The sequence below is a fragment of the Cnephaeus nilssonii genome (genome assembly GCF_951640355.1).
Source record: "Cnephaeus nilssonii genome assembly, chromosome: 17".
Lineage (NCBI taxonomy): Eukaryota > Metazoa > Chordata > Mammalia > Chiroptera > Vespertilionidae > Cnephaeus > Cnephaeus nilssonii.
In genome coordinates, this window is record NC_137088.1 from 2,988,539 (window position 1) to 3,015,093 (window position 26,555).

A 26,555-nucleotide genomic window follows, 5' to 3' on the forward strand; every position below is an offset into this window, starting at 1 on the left:
GGTTGTAAGTCAAGCTGTGGCACAGGGCTGAGCCCCAGCCCGAGACCCCGGCGCTGGCTCTCGCTGTGGCCCCTGCGGGAGGAGGCCTAGGCACGGCCGCAGCGAGCCCCGGCTCTACCAGCTGTTCCCGTGTCTGGGCCACCATTGCGGGGGACACGCTGGAGGTAGGGCAGCCACTCGCGCATAATGAGGGGCTGGGCGTGCACAGCTTAGGTGCTGTCTGTCAAAGGCCTTCCATGTCCCCTGGCCGGTCCTTCCAGGGCCCAGGTGCGAACGCTCCTCTCTCTAGTCTCTGCGCAGCCCAGGCCCCTTCCCTCTCCGGGACCATCTCGCCAGCCCCATCTCCGCTCCCTGCTCCATCCTCAGAGTCCGCGCTCACAGCAGCCGGAGGGATCGGGGAGAATGCGGATCGGACCTGGCCCTCCCCTGCTCCAAAGCCTTACGTGGGTCCCAGCACAGTCCCTTCGGTGGCCAGCATGGCCCTTGGTCTGGCCCTGCCCTCTCCCCCGCTCGGGCCTCCTCTGACCGATCGCTGCCCAGCCCCTCCGTTGTCCTGCCCGCTCTCTTCAGGGCCTTTGCACGCAGTGGCCCCTCTCCTCGAACCCTCCTCTCCAGCTCGTTCCTCTGGCTGCCTTTTAACCCTGCCCCACACCACCCGCCCCCAGGGCTCCGGCCTCCTAGGCTCTTGTCCGCACACGGTCCTGAGATTTAAGGTGCCCTTGGCTCTCCCGCCACGCGGGTGGTTCTGAAGCCCCTCACTGCATTCCCCGCGGGCCTCAGCCTGTCCTGCATGACCCTCGGTGAGAGGACGCCCTGGCCAGAAGGCCCCACCAGGCCTCTGGCTCAGTGAGGGCTCTCCTCCCGCTCAGGCCTGGGTTCCAGTCCTGCGCACTGCCACTTGGAGGAGGGGCTGGGCCGGGTCGGGGTACTGACTCCGCCGGGAGCCCCACTTACTGGCACTGAGGCCGTGGAGGGTCAGAGAAGCCCCCGGAGCCGGGGAGCTGGGTCCAGTTTCCCGCCCCCAGGCCCCAGGTGAGGCCAGAGCCCTGTGATCTTACATCCCCTCCCCGCTGCAGGCCTTCTGGGCAGCACCCCATGAGCCCACACGGACTCTGAGGACGGAGGCCTGGGCTTTGGGGAGCAGGGGTCCTCAGCTGCCTGCCCGTCTGGCCCCAGGTCACCCAGGCCTTCTGTTCCAAGCTTCTGATCCTCCTGAGTGTGCGCCCCGCCCCCCACTCCAGAAAGGGCCTGGGTCCCCGGTGGCTGAAGTGGGGGTGGGGGTGGTGGAGGCTGGAGGGCATGGCGGCAGGGAAATGGCAAGGGGCTGGGGGCGGGCCCGTCTGGCTTTGCCCAACCAGCCTGTAGCTTTGGATCAGGAGGGCCAGCGGCTCCCCAGTCAAGCCCGTCCAACTTGTGAGGCTGGGAATTCCCAGCACCTGGCGGGCGGGCGGATGTGCCAGGGCCTGGGCCGGGCCTGCTGAGGGCGGCCGAGAGGCGGTGCGGGTCGGTCTCTGTAGCTGCCCGGCCTAATTGCCTCATTAGCGTCCGCCTGCTGCCCAGGCCTGTCTGATCCTCACCCACGGCCCACACAGCCCTGTTTTTCAAGAATCCCTCCTGGGAGGCGCTGAGGCATCAATGGCGACAGTGACGGGAACCACGTGGCCGTGATGAGGCTGGGAAACGTCCTGGGAGTGGGTGCCTGGTTCAGGGGTGAGGTCGCTGGGTTGAGGCCTCAGTGCCTGCCCCGCCCCGCCCGTTTCCCGGACAGTGCCAGCGGCCCAGTACCTGCCTGGCGTGCGGCTTTCCCTTCCCAGGCGGGCAGCCCACAGCACCAGGGAAGTCTGGGGACTCTCCTTCCTGGCCTGGCCCCTCCCAGCCCTATTCTTGCCACAGGGGCCCCACGACCTGGGAGACCCCCTTCCTGTAAGAACAAGGGTCTCCTGGGAGCGAGGAGGGGTCCAATGAACTCTGACTCTCAGGGCTCCTGGGCCAGGGGCCAGGGGCCAGCTCTGCCTGAGGCCCCAGTCCTGGCTTATGCCGTCTCCTATCAGAGGATAGCACTGCCCTGCCCCCTCTCCCCACCCCCCCTCCTCTGGTCTCCAGATGGGGCGGCCCCTGGCCTGAGTCCTCAGGGCAGCGCAGAGCCCAGGCTGGAGGGGTGAGGAGAGGAGAGGGCAGTTTGGCCAGAGGTAGAGTCCTCCCTAGAAATCTTCCTGGGAACCTCAGCCCTCCACCCCCACCCCCCCAACCACCAGGCCCAGCCCAGGAGCTCAGGCTGGGGAGCGGGCTGGATCCCCCACAGAGCTGGGGACACAGCCGACTGCCTGCTGTGCAATCGGGTGGCCCCTGGAGGTGCCTCGGCCGCTCCATCCCCAGAGGGGGGCAATACTTCTGCCCACCTAACTCCCAGGGTGCAGGGCCGCGGGCAGGGCCTACATGGGGCTGTCGGGGAAGGGGCTCCTTGGCTTAAGGTACTGGGCTCAGAGCCCACCCCCCTGCACTGCAGGTGGCAGGTGGCCTTGGCCTGGTCGCCTGCACCAGATGAGGGCAAGTGCTGCCACTTGCCAGGCCTGCACTGGGCACAGCGGGACAGTCCCACGTGGCCCTCGGATGACCGAGTGAGTGCCGTGTGTGCTGGGACAGGGCTGGGTGAGATGTGGGGGGGCGGAGGTGGAGATTGGGGAGCTTGGCCTAGAGACTTGGTGCTAATACTGACTCGATCACTGCCCCCGCCTTGGGCCTCAGTTTCCTCCTCTGTATCATTCAAGAATGCCGTGATGTCCAGCGTCCATGGCTCAGTGGTTGAGCGTCGACCTCTGAACCAGGAGGTCATGGTTCAATCCCCGGTCAGGGCACATGCCCGGGTGGCGGGCTCAATCCCGTGTGGGGCGTGCATGAGGCGGCTGATCAATGATTCTCTCTCATCATTGACATTTCTATCCCTCCCTCCTTCTCCCTTCATCTCTGAAATGAATACAAATATCTATAATAATAAAAGGGTAATATGCCAATTAGACTGGACGTCTTCCGGACGTCTTTCTTGACGAAGCCTGGGCAGGAAGGAAGCAGCCCGGGCCCCGGGTGCCGGAGGGAAGCTGGTGCCGGCAGGGGAGTGGGGGGGCTGGGGGGATGAGGAAGGCCTACTCTTGCACGAATTTTCGTGCATTGGGCCTCTAGTATTAACACTAAAAATAAAAGACGTTTGTGAGGCAGGAGGAAACACCAGGTGAGGGGCCCGCCCTGGGCGGAGCACGTGTCCTGGCTCAGCCCTCTTGTGCCTGGACAGTGGAGAGAGGGCCTGAGGGCAGGCAATGACCCCACCCCACCCCACCCCCACCCCGGGCAGGCAGCGAGTGTGGGCAGAGTGGGCTCCGAGGCGAGGCTGGCCCGACGGGGAGGGACACGCCCAGCACCCAGGCCTGCCCGTGCAGGTCCCTCCAGTGGGCAAGGCTCTGCTCACGGCCTGGCGCCTCTGCCTGTGCCACGCCTGCCCTCTCCTGAGGAAGGGGAGGGAGGACCTCGGTCACCGGCCCTGCGTGGTTCCAGTGGTGCTCCCCCCACGCCGTGGCCTCAGCAGCCCGGCCTTCGCTGTCACCCCATTCAGTCCCCACCCTGTGCTCTCTGACCTCAGGGAGCCCTTCCCTCCAGGCTCTGACCCAGGCCTCCTGCCGCCTCAGGGCCCTTCCTGCGGCGTTGTCCAAAGTGGGATCCGTGGAACCCCTGCCCGCCAGGTACGCCCCGATGAAAAGGCTCGTGTGGTCAGAGGTCTGGGAACCGCCGTGAACGCTGTGGCCCCGGCCGCACAGCACAGGAGTGCGTTAAAGGCTCTGACAAGTACTGCAGGCACACAGCGGCCTTTACTTTGTTCATCTGGCGTTTCCCTAACTCTAGTGACCACAGCATCGGTTTCCCCACAACCTCTACTCCCAGCTCAGCCCGCGGGCCCATGCCCTCAGCGTGTTCTTCAGGGAAAAGGGGGCCTTACGCTGCCCGGCAGCTGTTCACACCCCATTTCTCTTCTCTGGACTCCCCTCTGCGTCTTCAGATGAGAAGCCGCTCAGAACCCCACAGCCTTCTCTGCTGTCACAGCCCGAGGTCTGCTTTTCACAAGGGGTCCAGCTGCCCAGTGGGCCCGGCTGTCCTGGCCGGGCCCCGGGGAGGGGGGCGATTAACTGGGTGCTGCAGAGCAGGCTGGAGAGGGGCGAGAGGAGCCGGACGCCTGGCTGGGCGGCCCCGCCAGCTCTAGGCCGTGCCCACCCCCGCTCTCCGCTTGGGGGCTGTGGACAGGGCCCCTCCCCACGTCCAGGCCCGAGCTGGGTTACAGCCTGAGTCTCCTAATGAGTTCCACATGCAGCGGATGCCTCCGAGAGGAAGTGGGAAGGGGCTGGGAGGGGAGAGGGGCCTGGGCCGGGATGGGAAACATGTGCTTTGGAGGAGGAAGAGGAGGACGAAGGGAAAGGGCAGAGGAGGCAAGAGCCCGAAGACTTTATCCCTAGAAGTCCGCCCCCCCGCAAGGTTGACCCCAGCCTCCCAGGTCCCTGCAGAAGGCCCCAGTGGTCTCTTGGGGTGGGGAGACCCCTTAGAAGGCCCAGGCCTCTCCTCAGGCAGAAGAGCCCCCCATCCCTGGCTCCGCTTGGTTGGGTTCTGGGCCATTAGGGGCGGGACTATAGGAGGGGGGCGTGGCATGAGGAGGCCCCGGCACAGCCAGTCAGCCAGCAGCCACGGCTCATTCACATCCACCGGCTGACCTCCCCCCCCCCCCCCCCCCCCTTACCAGAGCTCAGGGTTTACTGAGGCCACGGACTCTGCCGCCCTAACCCACACCTCGGCCTGCCGCCCCGCTAGCTGGTGGGCCGGGAGGTCTGGCTTGTGGGTTGGCGGCCCCATCCTCCCTCCCTGCCCAGGGGGGCTGCGCATGGGCACCCAGGTTGGCCTGGCATCTGAAGCCTCCTCAGGGAAAGGCTGTGTGGGCGCCAGGCTGGCGTATGGGGTGGGGTGCTCAGTGGCGATTAGGGAGTGGAGCCTGAGGGCCTCATGGGGTACAACGCGTCCCCCTCGCAGGAGCCCCAGGTTGCTGGCGACATGACCTCTCTGAGCCTGGAGTGGGCCTTGCAGCTGGCAGGACTCTGATGCTGGGGCCCCGGCCTTCAGCTCCACCTCAGCCCCCTCCCAGGTCGTGGTCCGGAGCCCAGCAGGGACGAAGCCTGCTCATAGAACTTTGTGCAAATTGAGCAAATCTTCCGGCACCCCATGTGATGGAGCAGGAGGCCGAAGCACAAACTGGTCAAGTCAGAGCATTCCTGGCAGTGGGAATGGCAGGTGCGAAGGCCCTGGGGTTGGAATTGGCCTGGTGTGGCCGGAGGGACATGAGGGGAGTGACCAGTGGCAGGAGATGGGGGTGGGGATCCAGCAGGTGTCATGGCTGTGGCGGGTGCTGTGGCCACTGGAAGGCGTTGGGCAGGGATGGCATGAGCTGTCCTACAAGCCTTTTTAGTGTGTGTTTTACTCTCACAGACTCGGGCTGCTATGTGGAGAGCAGTGGGCTCGTCAGGGTCAGGACAGCCACATGGAGGGGATGACAAGGCTGGCCCCACAAGCTGTGTGTCCTGAAGGCCTGTACCTGCCCACCACACACCGGCAGGCACCCCCAGGACTGCAGCCTCCTCCCCGCCCACTGCTCGCCGGAGAGCACGTCCTAACGTCCTAACAGCGGCCCGTCCTAGCAGGGCTGGGGGCCTCCTACAGCACCTGCCAGGCCGGTTAGGGCAGCACCCAGCTTGTAGCCACCTGCAGGGGGCTTATCACCACCACTTACCACAAGAACCTGAGGCTCAGAGAGGTCATGTTGCCACGTGGAGGTCACACAGCGGGCCAAAGGCAGAGCCTGAGCCTGAGCGGAGCCAGCCTCGGCCCCCACCCAGCGGGAGGCAGCAGCTGCCTCATCTTGTCGCTCAGCAGGCGTCTGGCTCTGCTCCCACCTGGACACTAGGCCGGGAACCTCACTAGCTCAGTGGCTCTGACACCCCCTCCCCCGCCCCCAGGGCAGGTGTGTTGGAGGATGAAACCCTCCCGGGCTGGCTGCGCCCCAGCCCAGTGCTGAAGGGACGGACATCAGGCACAGGAAACTGGCCAGGCTTTCCCACGGAGGCAGAGGGCGGGGCCCCTGTAAACCCCGGGAGCCAATGGGAATCAGATGCCTGCGATGGGGGATGGAAACTGGGGGGGGGGGGGGGGGGCAGCCGGGAAGGGGTGGTGTGTAGGGGCTCCCACTGTCCTTGCTCCCCAACACCCCGAACGGCAGCAAACAAGGGTGTCCTGGCCTCAGAGCAGACTTGTGCAGGGACGCACCAGGGCCATTTTTGCCGTATGGGCCCTGGGGATGGGGCTGACGAGGCCTTACTCAGAATGAGCCATTTCTACGACAACCTCAATGAAGTCCGTTTTAATGTTCAGATTCGTTTGCCCTGGTGAACATAGAGGGAGAAATCAAAGCCACCACGAGGCCGGCGTGCTTGTTCCTGGACCCACCGAGTCAGGTGGGCCCGCACAGGCGTCGGTCCGAGTCAGAGAAGACTCAGGCTCACCCACCCCGGAGTCCACGCCCAGGCTGAGGCAGGAACAGTGGGCACGTGGCAGAGAGAAGGACAAGGCCCCGGAAGGCGAGGGGAGCAGGGTGGCTTGGGGCCACTCCTTGGAAGGCTGGGCCTTAAGACTCAACTCCAAAGTAGCAAACATTTCCCAGCGGCTCCTCCACCGAACCGGACGTGGTCCCTCATGCCTGTGCACCGCGCCGTGCCGACGGGCGTCCATGGCTAGGCGGGGCCGCCAGGGGCGGGCAGCAGGGTGGGCAGAGGCATGACCCCTGGGCTTGGGACGGACCTGATTCCTGCAGAGTTGAACCCCGTTTATTTACCTGAGTCCCACAGTACAAACCCCAATCAACCGAGCTCCTGATTCCACCCCCGATCACGGTGTCACTCTCTGCATGATTAGCTGCTGGTTCTCCAGACACTGCTTCAGCTTGTCCTCCGTCAGGGTCAGCCGCTGCTCCAGGATGCAGACCGTCTGCAACAACAGGGGGCAGGCTCAGAGGGCGCCACCGGCGGCCCCGGGACCCGCAGCCAACCCTGCCGCTGCCCCAAGGCCAGCTGATGGCTCTTCCCACCCCGGGGGCTGCCCTCATCTCTGGTGGCTGCTCGGACAGCTCCTGCCCTCCTGCCCACCCCTCCCGGCTCTGGATGCCCGTGCTCTGATGTCGTGGGCCGGACAAGGCACCACAAGGCACCGGGAGGGAAAGGAGGGGGCGGGTCCCACAGCCCTTGTCATTCCGAGACAGCCAAGGTCAGGAATTCCTGGCCCTGGTGGCCTGGCGTTTAGACTGGAGTCTGGGGGCAGAGCCACCTCCTCTGGGGGCAGCTGTCCATGAACAACCGGACACCAGCAACCACCTTCATTCCAAAGGTGAGGGCACGGCGCCCACAAACGAAGGCCCCCCACCGGGGCCACCCAGACCTCAGGCCCGGGAAGACTAACTCATCTCTGAGCCGTTTTCTCCTCGGTGACGGGAGGGTGGAGGGTGGCGCTGAGCTCAGAGCAGTCCTGGAGCCGAGGTGACAGCACGGGGCCAGCTTGTTGGCTCGGCCCACAATGCCTGTCACCACGACGGCTTCCGGAGGCTGAGCCCTTGCTCCCAGCACGCCCGGCACGATGGCCGGCCTCCAACGCCCGCAGCTGCTGGGGCTGCACGTCCTTCGTGGGCCAATCTTGCAGACGTGGCCCGGCTGGCGTGGCTCAGTGGTTGAGCATCAACCCATGAACCAGGAGGTCGCCCATTCAACTCCCGGCCAGGGCACATGCCCTGGTTGCAGGCTCGATCCCGGGGGGGGCGGGGGGGGGGTGTGCAGGAGGCAGCCGATGGATGTGTAGATGTCTCTTTCCCTTCCTCTCTCTCTAGAAATACAAAAATAAGACTCGTGGACCCGCTCTGGCTCAGGACAGTGGCTCTGGGCGCCGGTGTGCTCCCCAGAGGGGCTGGCCCACGCCCTTAGTCCTCTCCCACTGGCCTGCCCCACCTGTCACCGCACCCCAGCACTGCTCAGCCCGACCCAGGCCGGCCATGACATCTGCGCCCCACTAAGGGAGCCTGTGCGTGCCAGGCCCACACCCAGCACTGGCCAGTCTACTGTGGGCAGGCATCGAAATGGGTCAGATAAGAAACAAACTTTCTATGAATTTTCCCCGTTTGTCGGTGGCTTTCTCAAGAGGTTTCTCCACCTTCCCCGAGGGCTCCGAGAGGCACTGGGCCTCGGTCCAGTCCCTTCGCTTAATGAAGCGCGAGACCTCTGGGAGGGCGCTTCCCACTCAGGCTGCTGTAAACCCTCCCAGCGCCCGCACCCGGCCGCAGGGGCCCGCACCCCGGCCGCAGGGGCCCGCACCCGGCCGCAGGGCAGGCCCAAGAAGTGCTGCCTGGACTGTGAGCAGACCCAACCCCGAGGCAGAGCTGACCGGGGATGTCACTCCCTCCGGCGGGGGAGGGTCTGCATCTCGGAAAAGTAGTGGAAACAGCCCTGGCTGGTCCAGACCAACCAGCGTTCCTGAAGTTTCCACTGGCTGCTGGGACACTCAGTGAGCCAAGCTTCAAGATCAGTCTTCATCCAGACTTTTCCCGACAGCCCGGCCTCCAGGCACGGCGGGAGCCAGCCTGCCTTCCCTTCCCGGCCCTCCCCCTGAACTGTTCACAGGGACCCACTTTCCCAACGCGGAGGCAGTGGATGCCAGGCCACCACAGGCGTGAGGGTGCTGAGGGGACCAAAACCAAGATCACGAGCCAGGGGTGTCCGGCATGACCCCCCCGGGAAATCCTCCTGGGAGAGGCTGCCAGGGCGTCTTACTCAAACCCCACGCCCCTGCCGAGGGGAGACGCTGTCCTCTGTCCTGTGGGGGCGGCGTTACCAGGGCCAGCGCTCCGCCCTCACGGCTCGAGGTGCGTAAGACACTTCCTCTGACACCCTGAGGGCCTCCGAGTGCAGCACAAAAATGCTGTTTATTTTTAGTCCCAAAGAGCCGTAGTGAGACCCAAAGAAGCTGCCCCACGCCAGTCTGCGGCGCTGTCGGCACCTGGCCCCGACTCCGGGCGGGGAGCACAAGGCAGGGTCCGGCAGACCTCTCCGAGCCTCCCGCCTCTTCTCTGGGCACGGAGTTTCCAGGGGTCTGCCCACGGCGGGCTCAGGGTCCTCGGGCTCTGGGACCCAGAACAGGGGAGCCCCGCTCCCAGTCCCCCACACCCACCAACGGCCCAAATCGGCCAATTCGGATGCCCCGTGTGGGCCAGGGCCTGGGTGTGGATCTCTGCTGGCCTCCAAGTGACCGAGGGTGAGCCTCCACTCCTGGCGTGTGTGTGCAGGGCCGCGCTGTGAGGGGCTCGGGGGCGTGGCCGTGGCCAGGATTCTCCCTGGGCTCCCGGGGGTGCAGGGCGGAGCTTGCCCTGCGGAGGCAGTCAGGTGTGCCCCGAGGAGGACCCCGGGTCGGAAGAGGGAGCGGCCCAGGCCCCTCACGCCGCCCTGTCCCTGTCCAGCCGAGCTGCGCGCTCTCCCTGGGCTGGGCCTGTTGCCCAGCCCCCACTGCCTCTCGCCGGTTTCCTCTGGAGGTGGGTCTGTCCTCATTCTCTGGCAGCTCTTTCTCAGTTCTCACTTCCACTTCCTTTCAGGCCTCTTTCTCACCCCCTTTTCACGTGTGGCTGTTTGGGGTGCAGGGTGTCAGTCTGGCCCAGGGGACTGAGCTCCGAGGAGAGCCTGGGCCCCTGCAGGACCTCCTGCTCTGGGGCTGATGCCTGCCTGGCAGCCCTGGAAGGAGGCTTCGACCATGACGGGGCCTGGCGGCCATTGGTCACAAGATCTCATTACGTTTCCTGAGACATCCAACTTTTAAAAATGCTTTTAAAATAAAATTCAAATGGTAAGTGAAAAAAAAAAAAAAAGACACTCAAAGTCGAGGGAAATGCATTCCAAATAAAACATAGCAGGTGCAAAGGCCCGGGGGCAGAGAAGAACATGACAGTCGTACAAGTGCCAGGAGACCAGAGTGGTTGAAGAGGGAAGAGAATGCGGGGGCCACAGGAAGGTGGAAGAGGGCTCTAGGGCTCTCAGCCAAAAAGGGACAGGAAAGGGGAAGCCTCTACTCCCTGGCCTGTCCCCCAACTCACAGGTCTGAGCAGGCGGAGCCAGGGAGGATGGTGTGCTGCAGGCCGGTGGCCAATTTTCAGAACGCTGGCTCTGGAGTGAGCTCTGGGGAAGGGGCTTGGCCTGGGCCTGACCGGGCTGCCCGGCCCCACCATCAGCAGTGAGCCGAGGGCGCGAACAGGCGCTTCCACGCTGACCAAGGGCGCGCCCTCTGAGCCAGGTCCTTCTAGCAGCTGCTCCTCCTCCCACGGCCACTGCCACCACCTCCTGCGTGCGCCCCACGAGCTGATGTAGTGGGAAAACTGGAGCCGTGGCTTCTACAAAGCCCGAGGGGCCAAGGGGCACCCACCAGCCCCCTGACGTCACCCACTCCCACACGTCTCTCAGGTGCCTGCCACATGCAGCAAACAAGACTGGCTCCCAGGCTCCCAGGCCTGGCGAGGCCACAGGACCGGTCCTGTCTGGGCTGGCTTTGGGCAGAGCAGCTCCCCCAGGACTGACACATTGGAGGAAGGAGGAAAGAATGGTGATCAGCCAGCCACTCTGTCTCATCTCTCAGCTCTCTGGCCAGGGCCTTACAAAGTGCTTCTGCGGGTGCGCCTGGCTCTCGGCTCCCACTGACCCCTAATCCCGCCATCTCGGGACTTCTCCGCACCCACATCCTGCTCCAAGCAGGGCCCTGCGTGGGAACCGGTTCTGTGGACGAAGTTCCCTCCTGGCCTCCTTGGAGCATGGACACAGGCGACACAGGTGGACAGGGCGGCTGGGCCAGATGATGACGGAGGCACAGGGCCGCCCTCCGTCCACTGCCACCCCCTCAAGCACCCGCTGGGCTGGGGGCACAGTGGTGAGGGGAGCTGAGACTGCCTGGAAGCTGCCAGGGCCACGGGTGGGCAGAAGCTCAGATTGAGAGAAGTGTTGGGCGAGGCAGTCGCTGGGCAGAGGCCAGGGGGATGGGGAGCTCAGCAGGGACTGACGGGGGTGAAAACAATACCACGGTCAGACCCCACCCGAGACCCCCGGCCGCTGTGTCCGGCAGGACACCTCTGCCCCAGCTGGCTCCTCCTGCCCAGGCGCCCCCCCCCCCCCCCACCGTCCCCATCCTTACACCTCGCCTTCCTGGTGATTCCTGGGGCCTCCACATTGCTTCCGCCACGTCCCTGCCCTTCCGACGGCTCTGGCATTCGGGTGGTGTGGCATTCACCTGGCACTCAAGGCCTGTGCTGCCTGTGGCTACGTTCTTCCTGCCCAAACCCCGCCCACCGGGGCCTACTCCGGTCCTCCTGCCCGAGAAGTCCTCCAGGTCGCGGCCCCACCTCCGGAGCTTGCCTCGCCCAGCACATCCCGGGGCAGCGCGGCTGTGGGTCCGTGGGAAGTGCCATCAGGGTGTCTCCTGGTCCCCACCCTAGTCAGGCACGGCGACACGGGTGCCAGAGCTGTGGAGCCAGGGTGCGAATCTGAACCTGCTGAGTGGACTCAGCTTCAGATCCCTCATCTGTCCACTGCAGCTCGCAGGGCACTGTGATCCTGTACTAACGGCCAATGTTTAGGTGGCACTTGTCTGTGCCAGGCTGGGCACAGGGCTGCACATGGCTCCGCACCTCTTACCCTCACGAGGGCCATGGCTGAGCTGGGCTCTTGGGGGAGCTCTGGGCCCCGATGGGGCATGACGAGGCCCGGAACACGCCAGCCTGTGGTCAGGCCTGGGAGGTTGGAATCACTGGGGCACATGGTGGTCTGGCTGCTTCTGTGACGGAAAGTTCCCTTTAATCATTTCCAGGCTTGCGTTGATGTGTGCTCCTCCGAGCCCCCCAAGGCAGGAGCCAGATGACTGGGGGACAGAGGGTCCCAGGTGTCCTGGTCTCAAGGAGAGGGCACAGTCACCGGGCACTGGTGCCAGGCCAGAGAAACACCCTGGGCCAGCCACTGGCTCAACGCCCGTCTCGACTGTGCCGCACAGAATGCCGCACTTCCCTTTGGTTTCACTGCACAAACGGGGAAACGTGGAATTAATCTGCCCTCGGCATGGTTTACTTCACTAGGATTCTAAAGATCTAAAACAGATGCACTAAAAGGGGCTCTCCCTGCTGGGGGGTCTACTGAGCCATCAAAACAAAGGGGCCGCTGGGCCCAGCGCCGGCCTGGCTCCTGCCGCTCACTGCGTGTCTGTGCGTGTGCGCGCACGGGCAGGGCTGGCCCGCTGCCTCTCAGCCCAGCCGGCCCGGACTCCGGTCTCAGCCCGGGGCAAAGGCCAGCGCTCGGGCAGCTTCCTGCCGCAGCTTGACGGCAGCCGCACGGGGACGGGTTTCCTGCTCCCCACTGGCCTCCTCTCCCAGCCCAGCTCCCCACACGATAGGTGCACGCTGAGTGCCGAGTGCCCGAGCCCTGAGGACAGAGGGCAGGCCCCGAACCAGCCTCCCAGGCCCGAAGGCAGCCCTTGTGGGGCGAGCCCGCCGGCCGGGGAAGAACACGCCCCCAGCTGGGGTCTTGGACCTGGCGGGCTGGAGCGGAGACAGCGGTGGCAGGCTGGAGGGAGGACACTCCTGGCCTCCGCGGAAGGGGGTGCACCCAGGGGGACAGGAGTCCAGGAAGTGCTGTTCCTCCCCTCCCACCTCAGGAGTGACGTGGGGACTAAACGCTCCGAGGGAAGGAGTGGGGACTCCCCTCGTGCTGAAGCCTGACGCGCTCCCTTGCCCAGGATCCCACCCAGCTGCTGCGCAGAAAGCCGTTTCTAACGCAATCCCTCCTCATCTCCCTGGCTCCGCGACTTTTAACCGGCCCCTTCGCCCCACAGTCTGCTGCTAACACACAACGGGCTTGTCCCTGGAGCCCCCCCCCCCCCCCGCCCCGTGACCTCAGGGCACGGGGCTTCCTGTGCGCTGCCCCGGCCGCCTCTGCGGAGTCAGCTCTGCGGGAAGCAGCGGGAGACGCCATCTTCCCCTGCGGATTAGCCACGGGGTTAGGATCCGGACTAATTCACCTTCCTCGTGGCCTTAGAGCAACTCCTGTGAGAGAAACACAGGCTTTTCCACACCACCCAAAGGAGAAGCTATACAAAGTGGGTTCACTCCCCCCCCCCCCAGAAAACTGGGTGCTCGGGGACCCGTGGGGCAGTGCACCAGGACCTGAGCCCCACGCCGCCGACACTGGCTGCGTCCCCGCTCCTCTGTGCCAGCTGTGCCCCACGGGCAGGCCCCAGGGTGCGGGGCGCTGGTCTCCGCTCAGCCACGGGCTCTGCTGTGCTGACTCCAAGGCGAGTCCCCACAGGGCCGCGCACGGCGGGAGCCTTGGCCTTGGCCTCTGCATCGTTTCTTCAGAGGCTGACCTGTCCGACCGTCCACTTGAAGGATTCATTTTCCAGGACCTCATAAAACACACCTGTCCTGAGTCAGAGACACGCGTGGTAGCCCCGTGGACGGGAGACCTGGTGCAGCAGACAGGCCAGGCTGTGGCCCTGTGAACCCCCGGGGGGAAAAGGGCTCCCGTGGCCAGTTTTCTGGACACACCAGCTGGGCCCAGTCGGCTCTCCCAAATGCCATGTCCTCCTCCGTTCCAAGCTCCCTTCTGCTGCTTCTCCCCCATCCAGCCATGGCTACTGTGGGTCAGGCCCGCCTGGACAGCCCTCTGCAGAGAGGGGAGGCGGCAGGCCTGCCCGTAGCTGTCCCCCACCTCCTCCAGCGGCGCCCCACTTGGGAGGGCGCCATGGGCTGCAGGGTCAGCGGTCACGTGGACAGCTCAGCGCCATGCAGGCCCGTTCGGGGCTGCCTGTCTCACCACAGCACTCACATAGCCCCTCCCATGCCTGGGCTTCACCCTTCCTGGAGGGCACAGGGGTTCCCAGGAGAGCGAGCGCAAATCTGGAGTCCCCGCTCCCCCGCCCCAGGCCTGCTGGGCCTCACAGGAGAATCTCAGAGACGCCTGGCCATTCCCAGGCCCAGCAGCCTGTCGGGGAGGGGGGCTTTCTGTCACGGTGCAGACGATGAAGACAGAGCTGCCCCCCAGCCCCCCAGCGCTTCTGCATGTGCAAAGCCAGGGGAGCCTACGGATCAACTGCCACGAAGAGACAGGGCTGGGACCGCGGGCGTCAGCCGCCCAGTGTGTCCATGGCGCAGAGCAGAGGGTGCCGAGTCCGGCTCCGGGAGCAGCTCTAACAGAGGAGCCTCTCCTGACGGAGGCGCTGGCCGAGGGCGGCCCTATCCGTGCGGGAGGGAGGACGGCAGACCCAGGCCGGGCCAGGGGGCCACGTGCTCACGTGGAGGGGCCGCTCCTGTGCACACAGCACCCACCGCCCTGCCTGTGGCACTGCCGCCTGCAAGCGAGGCAGAGTCTGCACACACGGCACGGGACCACGGGGGGGGGGGGGGCAGGGGGGGGCTGACTCACGCTATACCTCCCCAACAAGCTCAGCTGGGGCACACCTGGAGGACTGAGCTCGGCCACCTTCCCACCAGCGTGGAGCGGGACGCCTCGCCTGAGTAGCCCATCAAATAGGGAACTGCCAGGACCACGGGGCGGGGGGCATGGTGTCTCGAAGCAAAGGGCCATCCTCGCCAACTCCCCGAGCCGGCTCCTCAGTTACTACCATTCCGAATGCTGACACGGAACGAGCCTTCCACGCGCACCCCAAAAACAGCGACAGGAAGCATTTTTAGCATTTTACTCCTCTGGATCCAAGGGAGCTATTTTTAAACATCTTCTCAGACTTGGAAGTTCTGAAGTCTGTCCTCCGAGGTCCTAATGCAGTCCTCCTCCCGGCCCCTCCCTCGCTGCAGAGAGCACCTGGCGGCGCAGCTCCCACAGGTCGGCGGGGCCTATTCAGTCTCAGGCCTGCTCCCCTCCCTCCCCTCCCCTCCCCTCCCCTCCCCTCCGATGCCTGAGTCTCAGGCCTGCTCCCCTCCCGGCACGGGCCTTCTCAGGCTCACAGGCTCCAGATGTCTGACGATGAGCCGCAGGCCCGCCCCCCCCCCCCCCCCCCCGGTCTGTCACTGATGTCAGCCTTTCCCTCCTGCCTTTCCTTCCGTGGGTCCAGGTGTGCAGTCCCCGCTGGGACACTGGGACACGCTGGAGGCCGTGTGACACGGGGGGTTTCCTCCCTCGCTCCAGGCCCAGGGGGAAGGAGGCTGTGGCCCTGTGTCCGTTTTGTCACAGACTCAAGGGTCCTTTGCGTCCCTCCCACACCCTCACTCTACCCGAGCTGAACCAAGAGAGGGGCCTGCACCCGAAGCCAAGGGGGGAAGGGCCTGAGGACCTTTAAACCTTGCCTGTCCGCCCCACCCCTACCTCCCCCACACCTGCATGTGGGGCTTGGCTCGTGGCCTGGACATGCTCAGGGCCCCCAGGCCTGCAGGCGAGCTGCTCGCTCGGCCAGGACGCTGCTCCCCAGGATGAAATGCCCCGCTGCCCCCCCACATTGCTGGCCGCCACCTCATCAGGGCCCTTTACGGAAGCTACTGCCCCACAGGCTGTTAGGGGCTGCCAGACCCACGCACGCTCCACGGGGCGGGCCCACGTCTGTCCTGTGATGAGGGTGGTCAGTGCCCCAGCGCCACAGGGCCAAGCACGGCCAACACCTCCCACAGGCTCACCTCCTTCAGGGCTCACCACGCCCACGCCCCTCACACACACACCAGGCGGCTCCGAGGATAAGGGCAGGGCCAGCTCCAACCAGAGCCTGGGCCCCCTGCCTTGACTGCAGCCGAGGGTGGACCGGCGGTCGCGTGGCCTACCTGGGTGAGGACGTCCAGCTGGCCCACGATGTGCTCCAGCGTGCTGGTCAGCGCCTGCGGCGTGCTGGCGGGCTCCCTCGGCGCGCTCTGCACCGACTCCTGGCTCCTGGCTCTGCCCGGGACGTGGAAGTCCACTTCTGGCTAAAGACAGTGAAAGGAGGGGCCCTCAGTCCTGGCTGAGCGTGGAGGGAACACGGAGCGAGGAGTCGCCCCTACGAAGGGCTGGGACACCACGGGCAAGTGGAGGAAATGAGTCCGAATGTTCAGGAGGAACGGCCACAGGCGGGGCCACAGGCGGGACCCCTCCGCGGGCGCCCCCTCTGCAGCCCCCCCTTCGGAGCAGCGGGAGGGGAGCAGGAGGGCCGGAGGGTACTGGAGGCCCTGGGCTGCTCCTGCCAGGGCTGGGGTTTCTGCCAAAGATCCTTCAGACCCCAAATGTAGAAGACATTATTCCCCCAACCCCACCACACTGCGGGCAAGTGGCTTCAGGAGACTCATGCCGGTCCACATGTGGCCCACGAGCCACCGACCCGCGGACACAGTGGTCGGTACCCGTTTGGTCTGGGAACCTACAATCCCTGTGGGAGGGACATGCTTCCATGGGCCCAGCTGCTCTTACCCAGCCCCGGGTCTGACACTCTGGCCCCCCACCCACCCCCAATGCCTGCCGGGCACAGGGCTGAGCACAGCACAGGCCCTCACAAACACTCACACTTCAGACGGCCAAGCGCCCCCCAGCGGCATTCCTGTGCAATGACACCTCCCAGGCGAAGGGCCCACAGCCCGCCCGGCGCGTGACCCCTCACCGTGACCCCGCACCGGCACTCCAGATGTGGCATCTCCCCAAGAGCTCAGCAAACAAGACAACGCAGAGCTAAGATGGCGGGCAAGAGTGGGGAGACGCCCCTATCGGGGGAAACTGCATCGGTGCCTTGTTGAGCGTCAGAGGGTAGGAGCGGCCTTGCCCGGTGGCGTCTGTCACGACTAAAATCACACGAGCGCACACGCACACACCTGTGGAGCGGCCCCAACAGGCAGCAATAGGAAGCAGTGAGCTGGTACTTGTAACAACACAGGCGAGCCTCAAAATAACCAGACCGAGTGAAAGGAAGCGGACTGAAGGACACGGAACCGCGTGATCCCTGTATGCGCGGCTGGCAATGCGCGCGGGCCTGTGACAGCGGGTGCTGCCGCGGCTGGAGGGGGGCCGGGGGTTGGCTGCAGGAGGCACGAGGGAACTTCGGGGATGGAGTCACTCTACACGCTGACATGTGGGGATTACATGCCTGTGTGGCCACTTTCACACATGGTGGATGTTACTCTTTACATATTACGACTGGCTTTTTAAAAAATGCAGTTACAATGGGAGCCCGATCTGCCGGCCACATGACACCAACTGCTACCACTCTTACCCAGTGTGCCAACCACCTCTTCACGCGCCAGCACCAGTGGGCAAGGCCCAGGCTGAAGACCCGAGGGGCGGCCCATGCGGTCCACACGGGCCGGGGGCACAGTTTCCCAAGGCAGAGCCAGCGTCACACTTCAGAGCTTTTGTTCCCAAAGCCTCGCCTCCCAGTCGTCAGGGGAGCAGGCGTCCCCGGGCAGGATCCCCAGCAGCGGCTGTCCAGTCTGCGGACATCAGGCCTCAGCCACTTAGGGGCCACACACCTGGCCAGCAGCCAGGAGCGGCTGGAGTTCCCATGGAGAGGCCAGGAGCTGACCCGACAGCTCCCCCTCTGGTGGGTGGGTGGTCACTAACACCTGCCCCAGGCTCTTCTCTTATCCCTCACACTGACCCTGCCCGGCCGCTCCAGAAACAAGCTCTGTAGCAGGCACGGGTCCACGGGACATGGACAGGGAGGGGCCCAGGCCCGAGATCTGGGCTCTCACCGGTGCCACCTCCTTCAGCGACAGGCAGGGAGAGCCTGGCCACTGCCCACTTAGAACACCAAAGCACTCACTCTTCCCAAAGCAGAACAGGAAGACGGACACACACACACACACACACACACACACCCATGATGAGACCTTTTCAACGGAGTCTTTCGACCCGTCAGTCCAAGTGAGGGCGCAGAGGCGCGAGGCCAGGCCTTTCCCAGTCGGCACCCAGCCCCTGGCCTGGCCAGCGCCCTCATGGGAAGTTAACGGCGCCCTGCCTGGCCGCCTCCCTGCTCGCTCCTCGGGCCTGGCGAGGACAGCAGGGCGCAGAGCACTCACTTGGGCTCACCCTCACCTCCAGCGTCTTAAGTGGAAAACAGCGCGGCTCTTTTCTCAGTCCAAGCTCAAAACACGCTGCCGTATCCCCACACGGACTGTGGGCTAGACGCACGGCAGCCTTGTCTGCCCTGTAATTTAGGGTTCCGGCCTGGAGTCCAACAAGAGGAACTTCTGGTTCTAAACATAGCCCTGAACCCAAGAGGAATTCTGGTTCCTAAAACCTTCAACTTGCTTGGCGACCTTGCCCACGGCCCCCGGAGCCAGCCTGCTGGCTGAGTGAGTGCAGACGGGCAGGGTGCTTCCCGCTGACCACCACCTGTCCCGGGAGGGCGGCCCTTGCCCGGCTCCGCTCCACACACACACGACCGAGGGCACTCCCGCTGGTGCTAAGCACCTCGGTCCCCCACTCCTGCCTCGAGACAGACACACCTCGGTCCCACATCGAGACTGAGGCCGCCACACGAGGAGCTCAAGGCTTCTGATCAAGCCCAGGTATTGACTGTAGGTTTTTTAAAAAATTAGACCGCTTTAAACTAATTTTAGGCTTAGAAAAAAGCTGCAAAAAGTGGTAAAGAATTGCCATCTATTCTTCTCCCAGGTTCCCCCAGTTTTTTAAATATATTTTTATCGATTTCAGAGAGGGAGGGAGAGGAAGAGATAGAAATCAATGATGAGAGAGAATCATTGATCGGCTGCCTCCTGCACGCACCCTACTGGGCATGTGTCCTGACTAGGAATCGAACCGTGACCTCCTGGTTCATAGGCTGACGCTCAGCCACTGAGCCACGCTGGCTGGGCAGGTTTCCCAGTATTAACATCTCACAGAACCATCAGGACAATGGTCACCCCCGGAAATCAACACTGGGTCCATGGCATCAGCCAAACCGAGGGCCCCACTGGACGCCCCAGCTTTCCTGCTAACGTCCTTGGACCCCGCTGGCCCAGAGCCCACCAGGCCCTCAGGCTGTCAGTGGCTTCACCGCCGCCTGCTGCGATCTGTCAGTTCCTCCGTGACCTTGTCCCCCGCGACCTTGGCGCTGTGGGAGAGTCCTGACCCGTTCTATGGCCCGATGTCCCTTCGTTTGGGTCTGGTGTTTTCTCACAAGTGGGGTGAGGTCACGCGTGGTTGACAGGAACACCACAGAGGCGGCTCGTGCGAACAGGACTGGCTCTGCGTGGCGCTGACCTCTGCGGGTGTCCCCCATGCCAGGTGACACGCCCCGTGTGGTTCATCTCAGGGACTGTGGCTCCGGACGGGAACGTGCGGCTGCCCCGCAGAGGCGGCGTCTCGCGAGGCTGAGCGGCAGAGCGACCTCTCTGGGAGACGCCGAGCAGTGGCGTTTATTTATATCCCGTTGCAGACAGCTCAGGGAACTGCTGCAGTGAATCTTTAAAAGCCGGGACAAAGGCTGGCTATTTTAAACTCTCCTTGCACTTACTTCAATGGAGAGCGTGAGGCACCGGCCGCACCCGGGCATTGCTCCCAGGCTTGGCAATTCCTATTTTGTGCAGCACCTCAGGACGCGAGCAAAGCCCGCCAAGACAGATAACGCACTGGCCCTGCCTCCCCTGCAGAGGCGTGGGCTGTGGAGGAGCCAGAGCCCCCCCCACCCCGCCCGAGGGCATCCCCGGTCTCACAGCGCCCTGTCCTAGAAAATACAGCAGCAAGGAGCTGGGTGAACTCAGGTTACATCCCCTCTCCATCCCCCCTGCGGGCAGCAAAGAGAAACAGCGCCCCCAGCGGATGCTGCCCCCCCCCCATCAGGCAGCTGGCAGGAGCTGGCCACCTGCGGGCACATCTTGGCTAGAACAAGGGCTCCTGGGGCTCAGAGTCACACCTGTCCCAGAGGACGGGGGGTGGGCCCTGAAGCTCCCCCCGCCCCCCACAGCGCACCTCTGACCACCAGGACCTCGGCGGGGAGGGAGCGGGTTTTCTCGAAGCCTCCACGTCCTATTAGACACACACAATGTGGGAAACGTCAATATGGACGAGGCACTGGTCCTCAGGAATTAGTACTTTTGTTGGAGGTGATAAGAGCACTGCAGTTATATAACCGAGAAATGCCTTTATTCGGGGTAAAATGATATATCTGGGATCAAATGAAAACCCTCCAGCTCTCCTAAAAACGCGGGAGGTGACGAAACGCCTGGTGAAGGCTGCAGCCAGAGCCGGGTACATGGGGTTCCTAACACTGCTCTCTCCACTGTCTGTGCTAGCTCAGAAATCTCCACAATGTGGCTTTTTGTTTTGTTTTAATAATAATAAAAAGGCTCCCGGGCAGTCGGAATGGTTGCAGAGCCGAGGCCACACAGTGGGACCCCCAAGAGGAAGCTGAGGCTCAGGGTCACCCCGCTCGTCCTGACCTTTCCAAGCACAGGAGGCAGATCTGCCCGAATCCACGCGTGCTCACAGCAGCCCAGGCCCTGCCGCAGACAAAGCCCCGAGGGCACCTGGGCGTCCAGTGAGCCCGCAGCCATGTCTGCACCTTCACAGAGACTCATTTAAAGGAAATCTCCATGGAAACTCTATTCTGATTTCCCCATGGTAACCAATGAGAACACAAACACGAGAATTACCCAACACCCTACACCACACGGGCCAGGCTGCCATCCGGTCTGGAAGACAGACGCTGCAAAGGGCTTATCCCCACTGACAACGGAAAGGACGGAAACTTCTCGTCCAGAAACGCAGATTCCACCCCCCTCCATTGCCCAGGCTGCCCAGACCACCCCATGCCATGCCACCCCCCCAACAAACCAGGCAAGAAAGTTCCTCCATTTAGACAGGGGACCCTCAAAATGCCAAAGGACATTTGGCTAGAGCCGCCTCTAGCCTCACGCTCCCCCACGCTGCCCACGTGTCCACTGAACTGACGTCTTGAGCATCCTGTTCCAGACACGTGCTGGGCACCACGGAGAGCAAACCCCGGCCCCCAGGACACGAGGGAGGCTTCTGAGTAACTGCCTCCAGAGAGGGGCTGCCCCAGCGAGCAGAGTGCCGGGGGGATGGGGGGGGTGGGGTGCGGGGGGATTCACAGCTGCTGGCGTCCTGGGAAGACTGCACGGAGGAGGTGCCACCTGCGAAGGAGGAGTGCAGCTCTGCGGGGGAACAGGAAGATGGCCCAACGAATCAGTGAGACGTAAGCAACCCAGGCTGCTCCACTTTGGATCCCTTCTTCCACTGGCAGGTTTCTGGGTTGAAAAAGCAGCATGGAGGAGGACAGAGGAAGGAGGGAGGGGCAGGGAGGGAGGGAAGGAGACTCAGGGGCCTCAGGCCGTGCCCACCTCTGCCTCTGTGTCACACCTATGACCCCTGCTGGCTCTCCTGGAGGGGACTTGTCAGCGAGGCACCCAGGTCGCCTCAAGCTCAGGTATCAGACCCTGTCACCTGCCCGCTCCCCCAAAGGCCCGCAGGCTCTGGAGAGGGGAGCCGACCCAGGCACCACATCTGCCGGGCAGAGGGCAAAGGGCAGAGGGCAGGAGGAAGGTGGCCTGTGGATTCAAGAACAGGTGGCTATGCAATGACCTATGAGCCAGGAGGTCATGGTTCAATTCCTGGTCAGGGCACATGCCTGGGTTGCTGGCTCGATCCCCAGTAGGGGGCGTGCAGGAGGCAGCTGAGCAATGATTCTCTCTCAACATTGATGCTTCTCTCTCTCTCTCCCTTCCTCTCTGAAATCAATTAGAAAATATTTTAATGAAAGAACAGGTGGCTGGACAGATGCAGCAGCGCTGACGACAGGACAGAAGAGGCCGCAGGCCCAGGAGGGCTGCGCTGGCCCACCCTCCCGACACCCTGGATGGAAGTGAAGCCGCACTCTCCCGCCGGCTGACTCAGAGCCGCAGGGCCTCTGGGCTTGGAGCCCACAGCGGGGGCACCACACGGGGAGAGACCCAGCACACCCCTCCTCTGGGGAGAGGCCGCCCGCAGCGCCCAAGGCCTCTCCTCGGGGTCGCCCAGGAGCCTGCACACGTCCTACGATGGACACTCTCCTCCCACCGCGGCCCTCGATGCCAGCGTCACAGTGGGCGGCTGCCTTCTAGCAGCGTGGCTGGCTGTGGTCCCTGGGCCAGCAGCAGCGTCACCTGGACGCCTGTGAGAACGCAGACTCCTTACTGCGCTGACTGGGGCTGCGGGGGGAGGGGGAGGAGTGGGGAGGGGGTTCTCACAAGCCCCCAGGGAGACTGCACTGAAGCTCGGGAGCCACTGCTTCTCACCGGGCTCGTCCACAGGGACGCAGGGCACTGGGGGCCGCTCCTCAGCCAGAGCCCAGCACGTAAGAGGCCCATCTCGGCCCCACGGAGGCCGAGCCCAGGACGGAGGCAGGCGACAGAGGCAGGCGACGTGCGGAGCCTGGGCCCTGGTGCCAGATGCCCGCACGCACGTGGCGTCCTCTGATGCACCCGCTGCCGAGAGCCCCTTGAACAGTCTGAGAAGCCCAGAGAACAGGAACTCGGGGAGGAAGGAGCGGTTCCCTCTAAGACATGTGAATCGGGGTTCATTCCTGCTCCCAACACCCACCCCCCTCACCTGCCAAGCACTCCCTCAAATCCACTTCTCTCCTGGAAAGCAAGCGCCAGCCAGAAACCTCCGCTGTCATAAGGGACCACGTCTGCCACGTTCCCTGAGGAAGCGACCTACGCTTCCCCCACCGCAACGCCGACTCCTTGGACCCCCAGAGCCTCGGCACAGGCAAGGTCCGGGGCCAAGACCCTTGGGGCCAGGAATCGGGCCCAAGAACCCCTAAGTCAGGCCCAGCCCTGTGCAGCACCCCAAAACAGACCGTGGGAGCAGAAGTGAGGGTGCAGGTGTGGCTGGGTCTCCACCCTCAGAACCCGAGGAGCCCAGAGCAGGAACAGACCATCCTCAGGGAGGCGGAGGCCTCCTCCTCCGGGCCCGGGTCCTGAGCACCTGCCCTGAGGCTCCGCCCTGAGCCGGGGTCCTGAGCACCTGCCCTGAGGCTCCGCCCTGAGCCCGGGTCCTGAGCACCTGCCCTGAGGCTCTGCCCTGAGCCCGGGTCCTGAGCACCTGCCCGGAGACGTCCAGGGGCGGGAGGAGCAGAGGCCTGTGTCCACCCCCTCGAGGGCTGGCTTTGGCGGGAGGCAGAGGCCTGTGGGCCCCACCTTGGTTTGAACACACAATCGCCCTGACTGGGGGCAGGGGTCATCCAGCTCTTGATCGGACAGAGGAAGGAAAAGGAACACTTTAAAAATAGCTAACGCTTGCTGGGCACTCGCCAGGCGCCAGGCCCGGGGCCAATGCCACTGGCAGTGCCACGGGCGGGAGGTCAGCAGGGAGGGCCTGGCTCCCACGTGAGGTGAGGAGAAAGGGCCTCGGCCCTGAGTGAGGTCTGTCTGCTGGGGGACAGCCAGCCCCAAGAACTCACTGAGTGGGTGTTCGGTTTACTGAGTTACCCAGAATCCCACACTCCCCCCTCCCACAGCCTTCCTTCCCAATTGCATAACAGGCTCAGAGATGTGTGGAGGGAGGGCAAGAACAAACCAGAACAGATGAGTCTTTGCTACTCGAAGTGATTTTAAAACGCTTCCGTGGTTGAGGCAGAATCAGTCCTGTGGCAGCTGGGACTTGAGGGGCAGGTGCCAAATCCAAGGTCAGCCAAGACACAGAGGTCCTTAAGCCTCAGGGACAGGCCCCAGAGCAGACAGCAGGAGGGAGGGAGCGGGCGAGGACCGGCTGCACGGATGCTCGCGGGCCTCACAGCCCCTCCGGGAGGCCTCCTGCTCGGAACCCTCCAACCTCGCTCCAGCCTCGCAGCTTCCTGCCCACCCTCAGCCCTTCCTCTGCGGCCCCCCAAGCAGAGGAAGCGCCCCGACCACAGCAAAGCCCTCATCACAACGCGGCCGAGAGACAAGAGAGAGGGGGACCCGTTACATTCTGAAGGGCTGGGAAACCGCTTTTGCTTTTCACCGTGGAAAGCGCCTAAAAATAAGCTGTGAATCCCCCCGAGGCTGAAAATAGCTGCGCAGTGAACAGGCCCGTTCAGAGCAGGCTCGGGGACGGCCTTCGTTCCAGCAGGAGCTGAGCGACGCAGAGCCGGGTCCTGGGCGGGGGTCCGGGCAGGGGGGCTGTCTCGGGCTCATGGGGCTGCCCGTCCTGTCTGCCCCCCGCTTTTAACTGCCACACTCTAACAAGCCCACCGTCAGGAATGCAAGACCCAGCACCTGGCCCGATGGGCTTCCTAGTCCTCAAATGCCCGGCCGTGACTCCAGGGCCAAGGTCCTTGGAGTATGCAGAGCCAGGGGCGGGGTCAGAGATTCGAGAGCTGGGGGGCAGGGCCCACAGCAATGGTGCTCATGGGCTCCCTGAGAAGCCAAGCCCCTGGCAGCCACCACCCCACTCACTAGGCCTGACCCATGCAGGCGAGCCCACAGGCGGGACGGCAAGGACAGTCTCCGTGGGCTGGAGCGGGTCTTCCCTGAAGAAAACCAGTTGCTAGAGGTCCTTTTGGTTACTTACCGTAAACCCAGGCCGGGGAAGTGGGGTCTTTGCCTGGAGCCGCACAGCAGGGTTCAGACCCCAGAGCCCACATGCTTCCCTCCACTAGAGCCCCGTGGGGATGCCCACCCTGCCCTGTCCTGCTGGCTTCCCGCCACAGGCCTCTTCCCAGGTGACCAGGCCCCACAGTTCTGGAAAGCAAGGGTGCCCACCCCCATCCCTGAGCCGGGACCAAGGACGAGAGGCCCCGCCCTTGTCCAAGTCCCTCTCCTCACAACTCCGAGAAGAGGGGTGTGGGGTCCTCCCCTTGGTGTTACCAGCCTTCCTGAGAGACAGGGGGCGCCCTCCCCTGGGCTGGGGAAGGCGGGAGCGTGGGGAAGAGGGGGTCCCTAGTAGCCAAAGGCTGGATGGACCAGGCTTCCTGGTTCTATTCTGGGCAGCCTTGGCACGCAGGGCCTTGGACAAGCCACTTCCTGTTGTCCGGGCCAGTTTCCGGGGGTGGAGAGGCCACGCTGCCTCCGGGGCCAGGAGGGAGCTCCCGGCCTGCGGCCACTGGGGCCTGGGACCCTCCGGCTCACAACCTCGGCTGCAGTGTGGGTTTCAGCCAAAGCTGAATGCACCTTATTCAGTTATCGGTTCCCCCAAACGTCACTGACTGTCTTAACTCAGGAACACGGAGTGCCCTCTGACCACCACGGCGCTGAAATGGCGTGTAGCTGAGGCACTTCCTTTCCGTGGTTTAAACAAAAGGAAGTGAGAACCACAGGCCCAGCTGTGGCTGCAGCCTGCGCCCTCCAGGAACCGTGCCTCGGGCCTCACCCCCGCAGTGGGTGCCGTGGCAACACCCCGCCCAGTGGGCCGCCGGGCCCAGGCCCCAGCAGCCCGCCTGCGCTGCGGCCCTCCCGCCCTGGCTGCTCACCCCAAATCTGAAACAAAGCAACACCACGAGGGCCGAAGCGTATTCGCTAAATGACAAGGTCTTACTAGTCGCTTCCGTGACCAGCCTTGACCCCCACCGTCTCCGAGCCCAATGCAGCTCGCCGTGACCCAGGCCGCCAGGCTCACGCCCGCCTGCAGGCCGCTTACCAGGTTCCTGGAGGAGCTGGCCAGCGCGGCCGGAGGCCTCGGCCCCTTCGCGACGTCTCCGTAATCCACATCGAAGTTGCTCTTCCAGACCATCACCTGCCGAGACGAGCAAACAGACTTAGGGGAGACGCCCTCGCCACTCCTCATGGAGAAGATGGGCCCACAGGCCGCCCCCATAGCTCCGGGCCAGAGGCAGGACAGTGATCCCCACCTGACACCCAACTCAACTGTGGGACCTGCCCCACCTCCGCAGAGCGGGCCTTTGGACAGGCCTGGAGGGGACCTGGACGGGCCACCACCAGGCCCCTGCCCTTGCTGGTCCCCTGCCTGGGCTGTCCCGGCCGCTGCACCGCCACCTGCTCAGAGGCCTTCCCGGCCCTGCTAATTCTCACCAGGCCCCTACTTCCTTCAGAGCACTGGGGTCGCTGCCTAATCTGTCCCTTTCCTCACTTATCATGTCTCCCCACTAAAACAGGGGTCCCAAGAGCGGTGGCCTTGCCTGCGGCCATGAGAAGTGGTGGACATGTGGACTCCAGCCCAGACCACGGGAGTGAAGATCCCGGTTCCACCCAACTCTAGGCAAGGGACTCAACCTCTCTGCCTCAGTTTCCTCCTCTGTGAAAAGGGCACAATCCTAGTTCCCCCCTCACAGGGCTGCAGGGAGGCTCCCAGCTCGGCACAGACACTGGCACCAGGGAGAAGTGGGTAACCCGCTTTAGCTCACCTCCCACTGGGAGGACCTTCACGTCTGGAGGCTCCTGGGCGGCAAGAGCGCCCCCTGCTGAGGGTGTCAGCCTCGTGTGGCTGCCCTCGGGTAGGCCCACTTCCAGGACAGCGGGCAGAGTATCCACACAAGACGCAAACTCAGCGTGCCCCGGGCGTCCCACCGCG

At 64.2% G+C, this 26,555-nt stretch overlaps 1 protein-coding gene across 2 annotated transcripts in view; it reads right to left on the minus strand.

Annotated features, from left to right (window-relative positions):
* Window positions 1-6,256: 6,256 nt before the first annotated feature.
* Window positions 6,257-26,555, minus strand: part of POC1A (POC1 centriolar protein A) — a 35,562-nt gene continuing 15,263 nt past the window's right edge. Inside the window, exons 9-11 of one of the 2 annotated variants that reach the window (XM_079795761.1) lie at window positions 25,665-25,760; window positions 15,905-16,045; window positions 6,257-7,065 (exon numbers count right to left, since the gene is read on the minus strand). In XM_079795761.1, coding sequence (XP_079651887.1) covers window positions 6,967-7,065; window positions 15,905-16,045; window positions 25,665-25,760 — 336 coding nt within the window. In that variant the 3' untranslated portion in view covers window positions 6,257-6,966. The remainder of the gene's footprint in view (window positions 7,066-15,904; window positions 16,046-25,664; window positions 25,761-26,555) is intronic. The other variant, XM_079795760.1, reaches the window with a different exon arrangement.